The sequence below is a fragment of the Caretta caretta genome, chromosome 8 (assembly GCF_965140235.1).
Source record: "Caretta caretta isolate rCarCar2 chromosome 8, rCarCar1.hap1, whole genome shotgun sequence".
Classification (NCBI taxonomy): Eukaryota; Metazoa; Chordata; order Testudines; family Cheloniidae; genus Caretta; species Caretta caretta.
In genome coordinates, this window is record NC_134213.1 from 50,866,917 (window position 1) to 50,873,073 (window position 6,157).

The following is a 6,157-nucleotide window of genomic DNA, read 5'->3' on the forward strand; positions in this document are numbered from 1 at the left end:
AGTGCAGGATTAAAGTGAAAGAGCTGCGGAATGCCTACCGCAAAGCCCGCGAGGCAAACCGCCGCTCCGGTGCTGCCCCCGCAACATGCCGTTTCTACAAAGAGCTGGACGCAATACTTGGGGCCGACCCCACCTCCACTCCGAAGACCACCATGGACCCTTCAAAGCCCAGTTCAACAAGGTGGGAGGAGGAGGAGAAGCAGCAAATCAGAAGTGAGGGTGCTGAGGCGGAGGAAGATACCCCGGAATCCCTAGATGCATGCAGCCAGGAGCTGTTCCCAAGCCAGGAGGAAGGTAGCCAGTCGCGGCGGCCGGTTCTTGGGAAAGGATAAACACCGGAGGAGGTTCCGGGTAAGCGGCTTTTATTTTGGGAAGGAACTTATTCGGTGCGGGCTCTTGGGTGAGGAGGGTTAGGGCCGTATGCATGCGTAGATGCGGAATAGGGCATTGATGTGCACTCTCACATTGCGGTAATCGGCCTCAGTGATCTCTTCAAAGGTCTCAGCCAGAACTTGGGAAATGCGCTTACGCAGTTTCTCGGGAGAGCCACTGTGTTCCTTGTCCCAGTAAGGCTAACTTGTCCACACCACTGTACTGTGAGGGGCGGGGGGACCATTGCTGCACACCGGCAAGCTGCATATGGGCCAGGGTGGAAGCCACATTGCAGTAGAAGACCCTCCCTTGCTTCCCAGGTCACCCTCAGCAGCGAGATATCTTCCAGGACGAACTGCTGTGGAAAATGTGGGGACAGTGTTCAGTATAGGGGCCCCCTGCCGCTGTTGGCTCTCCACAAGGCACAGAAACCCACAGGATAGTACAGCCGTGAAACAATCAGTCACGCTTGGCCCTGTGCTTACTCACCATTTTTGGGGCTCCTGTGGGTTATGCGCTCTCGCTTTGGGATGGGCAAATTATGCTATTGTATAGACTGTGCTTGCCCTTAAGTACGGGGGAATCACTGCTCTGTCTGGTGTGAACAATGCTGCCTCTGTTAAGTGTTGCATTTTGCCTTTACAGATGCAACCTTGAGATCTCAGCCGTCCATGTTAACACCGGCTGAAAGGCTCCAAAGAATCAGAAAGACGCCACATAGAAGAAAGGAAGACAAGTTGCATGAAGTAATGCAGCATTCAAGTAATGAAAATCGAAAAGTGCAGGAGTGGCGGGAGAGTGAAAGGAGGATCCGCCTGCAGAATGAAGAGCACCAGCACAAAAGCGCGGTGTTCCGGCAGCAAAGCATGGATCAGCTGATAAGCATAATGGAGATCCAGGCATTCATAGCCATGCAGGCGGAACACTACCATGCCCGACTGCCCCTGCAGCCCCTGTCCCAAAACTCTTTCCCTTGTGTCCCCATGTCACCTCCAACCCAGTTTCACCAACATCCGGGTTCTTACGGCCACCAGCTGCCTCCAACACCTGTAGCTTCACCACCCAGCCCTGAAAACTACGACCCTTACCCACTGCACTCAACCCCCATCACCATGCAGTATAGCCATCCTGAAGTGCAACACTCATTGCACACCACTCCAGACAGGAAGGCTGAGCATGATAACAGGACATATGCAAATCTGTGATTGTACCATTCTCCACTCCACCCCCTTGCCCTTTCTGTTTCCCCAGTTGTGTTTCTTTTCAATAAATGGATTTGTTTGGCTTTGAAAACATTCTTTATTATTGCATAAAGTAAAAGATACCTTAGCCTAGGAAAGAAACAGGCACTGCAAGTCAGCGTAGCAAACACAGATTCCTACTAACATTGGAACCACTGCACTTCACTCCCAGGCAGGGCACCAGACATTACTGGTGGCTTTCAGCCTCAAATTCCTCCCTCAAGGCACCCCTAATTCTTGCAGCCCTGCACTGGGCCCCTCTAATAGCCCTGCTCTCTAGCTGTTCAAATTCAGCCTCCAGGTGTTGAACCTCCGAGTTCCATGCCTGAGTGAATCATTCACCCTTCCTTCACAAATGTTATGGAGCATACAGCATGCAGATATAACCGCGGGGATGCTGTCATCGGGCAGGTCCAGCTTCCCATACAGAGAGCCAAAATGGCCAAAAGCACTCTCCACAGTCATTTTGCACTGGCTCAGCCTGTTGTTGAACTGCTCCTTGCTGCTGTCAAGGCTCCCTGTGTAGGTTTTCATGAGCCATGGCATTAAAGGGTAAGTGGGGTCTCCAAGGATCACAATGGGCATTTTGACTTCCCCTACAGTGATCTTCTGGTCTAGGAAAAAAGTCCCAGATTGCAGCTTCCTGAACAGGCCAGTGTTCTGAAAGATGCGTGCGTCATGCACCTTTCCGGGCCAGCCTGCGTTAATGTCAATGAAACGCCCACGGTGATCCACAAGCACCTGGAGAACCACAGAGAAATACCCCTTCCGATTAACGTACTCAGAGGCTAGGTTGGCTGGTGCCAGAATTGGAAAATGTGTGCCATCTATCACCCCTGCGCAGTTAGGGAAACCCATTTGTGCAAAGCCATCCACAATGTCATGCACGTTACGCGGAGTCACAGTTCTTCTGAGCAGGCTGCGATTAATGGCCCTGAAAACTTGCATCAACACAATTCCAGCGGTCGACTTCCCCACTCCAAACTGGTAACTCTCTGGAGTTGCCAGCTTTCAGATTGCAATAGCCACCCGCTTTTCCACCATTAGGGTAGCTCTCAATCTCATGTCCTTGCGCCGCAGGGTGGGGGCGAGCTCCTCACACAGTCCCATGAAAGTAGCTTTTCTTATCCGAAAGTTCTGCAGCCACTGCTCGTCATCCCAGACTTGCATGACGATGTGATCCCACCACTCAGTGCTTGTTTTCCGAGCCCAAAAGTGGCATTCCATGATGGTGAGCATGTCCGTGAATGCCACAAACAAACTCGTGTCATATGTGTTACTCAAGTTGATATCATCATCAGAGCCCTCATTGTCACTTTGGATCATAAGGAATAATTGGACTGCCAAACATGACGTGCTGGCGAGATTCGTCAGCATACTCCTCAGCAGTTCGGGCTCCATTCCCACAGACCAAAAGGGAAGACAGAGCGCACAGTAAAAAAACTTTGAAAGATTGCCCCAGATGTGGACGGAAGCACAGGGATTGCTGGGATGCAAACTGATGCATCATGGGGCATTGGGACAGGACCCTGAATGTCCTGCACTCCCCGCCCGCCTCCCATAAGCCACAGCACCAGAATGGGAAGAGGTGCTCTGTGGGATAGCTGCCCATAATGCACCTCTCCCAATGCCTCTCAAGTGCCGCAAATGTGGCCACACCAGTGCACTTGTTCCTGTCAGTGTAGAGACTGCAGTACTTTCCCTACTGCACTCTCCGAAGGCGGGTTTAACTCAAAGCGCTCTACATCTGCAAGTGTAGCCATGCCCTTAGTTTAAACCTCTTCTATAGTAGCATAAACTAAACTGGAAAAAGGCTCCTCTTATACTGGAATAAGTGTGTCCACACCAGGAATTATACTAGTATAATCATAGCACTTTAAACTCACACGTTGCATTACACCTCTATAGCTTTCCAGTGCAGATAAGCCCAAAGAGTGCACATTGTCCAACCTCTGCAGTGAATGAGACAGGGATCCTCCCAACCCGAGCCCTGGTCTACACTAGGACTTTAGATCGAATTTAGCAGCGTTAAATCGATTTAAACCTGCACCCGTCCACACAATGAAGCCCTTTATTTCGACTTAAAGGGCTCTTAAAATCGATTTCCTTACTCCACCCCTGACAAGTGGATTAGCGCTTAAATCGACGTTGCCGGCTCGAATTTGGGGTACTGTGGACACAATTCGATGGTATTGGCCTCCGGGAGCTATCCCAGAGTGCTCCATTCTGACCGCTCTGGACAGCGCTCTCAACTCAGATGCACTGGCCAGGTAGACAGGAAAAGAACCGCGAACTTTTGAATCTCATTTCCTGTTTGGCCAGCGTGGCAAGCTGCAGGTGACCATGCAGAGCTCATCAGCAGAGGTGACCATGATGGAGTCCCAGAATCGCAAAAGAGCTCCAGCATGGACTGAACGGGAGGTACGGGATCTGATCGCTGTTTGGGGAGAGGAATCCGTGCTATCAGAACTCCGTTCCAGTTTTCGAAATGCCAAAACCTTTCTGAAAATCTCCCAGGGCATGAAGGACAGAGGCCATAACAGGGACCCGAAGCAGTGCCGCGTGAAACTGAAGGAGCTGAGGCAAGCCTACCAGAAAACCAGAGAGGCGAACGGCCGCTCTGGGTCAGAGCCCCAAACATGCCGCTTCTATGATGAGCTGCATGCCATTTTAGGGGGTTCAGCCACCACTACCCCAGCCGTGTTGTTTGACTCCTTCAATGGAGATGGAGGCAATACAGAAGTAGGTTTTGGGGACGAAGAAGATGATGAGGAGGAGGTTGTAGATAGCTCACAGCAAGCAAGCGGAGAAACCGGTTTTCCCGACAGCCAGGAACTGTTTCTCACCCTAGACCTGGAGCCAGTACCCCCCGAACCCACCCAAGGCTGCCTCCTGGACTCAGCAGGCGGAGAAGGGACCTCTGGTGAGTGTACCTTTTAAAATGCTATACATGGTTTAAAAGCAAGCATGTGAAAGGATTACTTTGCCCTGGCATTTGCGGTTCTGCCTTTGCAAAAGGTTTCTGGGGAGGGCAGCCTTATTTCGTCCTTCATGGTAGGACACTTTACCACTCCAGGCCAGCAACACGTACTGGGGAATCACTGTAGAACAAAGCATTGCAGTGTATGTTTGCTGGCATTCAACCAAAATCCGTTCACGCGGTGGGAGGAGGCAAAATGCGACCTTGTAACGAAAGCACATGTGCTATGTATGTAATGTTAACTTTCAAGGTTTACCCTGAAAGAGTGTAGCCACTGTTTTATAAAATGTGTCTTTTTAAATACCGCTGTCCCTTTTTTTTTCTCCACCAGCTGCATGTGTTTCAATGATCACAGGATCTTCTCCTTCCCAGAGGCTAGTGAAGCTTAGAAAGAAAAAAAAACGCACTCGCGATGAAATGTTCTCCGAGCTCATGCTGTCCTCCCACACTGACAGAGCACAGACGAATGCGTGGAGGCAAATAATGTCAGAGTGCAGGAAAGCACAAAATGACCGGGAGGAGAGGTGGAGGGCTGAAGAGAGTAAGTGGCGGGCTGAAGAGAGTAAGTGGAGGGCTGAAGACAGGGCTGAAGCTCAAAGGTGGCGGCAGCGTGATGAGAGGAGGCAGGATTCAATGCTGAGGCTGCTGCAGGACCAAACCAGTATGCTCCAGTGTATGGTTGAGCTGCAGCAAAGGCAGCTGGAGCACAGACTGCCACTGCAGCCCCTCTGTAACCAACCGCCCTCCTCCCCAAGTTCCATAGCCTCCTCACCCAGACGCCCAAGAACACGGTGGGGAGGCCTCCGGCCAACCAGCCACTCCCCCACAGAGGATTGCCCAAAAAAAAGAAGGCTGTCATTCAATAAATTTTAAAGTTGTAAACTTTTAAAGTGCTGTGCTTAAAGTGCTGTGTGGCATTTTCCTTCCCTCCTCCACCACCCCTCCTGGGATACCTTGCTAGTCATCCCCCTATTTGTGTGATGAATGAATAACGAATGCATGACTGTGAAGCAGCAATGACTTTATTGGCTCTGCAAGCAATGATTAAAGGGAGGAGGGGAGGGTGGTTAGCTTACAGGGAAGTAGAGTGAACCAAGGGGCGGGGGGGTTCATCAAGGAGAAACAAACAGAACTTTTACACCGTAGCCTGGCCAGTCATGAAACTGTTTTTCAAAGCTTCTCTGATGCGTACCGCGCCCTCCTGTGCTCTTCTAACCGCCCTGGTGTCTGGCTGCGCGTAACCAGCAGCCAGGCGATTTGCCTCAACCTCCCACCCCGCCATAAACGTCTCCCCCTTACTCTCACAGATATTGTGGAGCACACAGCAAGCAGTAATAACAGTGGGAATATTGGTTTCGCTGAGGTCTAAGCGAGTCAATAAACTGCGCCAGCGCGCCTTTAAACGTCCAAATGCACATTCTACCACCATTCTGCACTTGCTCAGCCTGTAGTTGAACAGCTCCTGACTACTGTCCAGGCTGCCTGTGTACGGCTTCATGAGCCATGGCATTAAGGGGTAGGCTGGGTCCCCAAGGATACATATAGGCATTTCAACATCCCCAAC

At 51.1% G+C, this 6,157-nt stretch overlaps 1 protein-coding gene across 1 annotated transcript; it reads left to right on the forward strand.

The window, feature by feature from the left end:
- The first annotated feature begins 3,654 nt into the window (after positions 1 to 3,654).
- On the forward strand, positions 3,655 to 5,529 carry LOC142073096 (uncharacterized). The gene is made up of 2 exons (XM_075131971.1): positions 3,655 to 4,536; positions 4,925 to 5,529. Exons 1-2 carry the CDS (start codon positions 3,957 to 3,959, stop codon positions 5,464 to 5,466), a joined length of 1,122 nt encoding a protein of 373 aa, XP_074988072.1. The 5' UTR covers positions 3,655 to 3,956; the 3' UTR covers positions 5,467 to 5,529.
- Positions 5,530 to 6,157: the final 628 nt, after the last annotated feature.

Coding starts and splice junctions, on each gene's coding strand:
- LOC142073096 (XM_075131971.1), top strand. CDS start 3,957: ATGCAGAGCTCATCAGCAGAGGTGACCATGATGGAGTCCCAGAATCGC. Junction 4,537..4,924: donor AGGCGGAGAAGGGACCTCTG/GTGAGTGTACCT, acceptor TTTCTCCACCAG/CTGCATGTGTTTCAATGATC.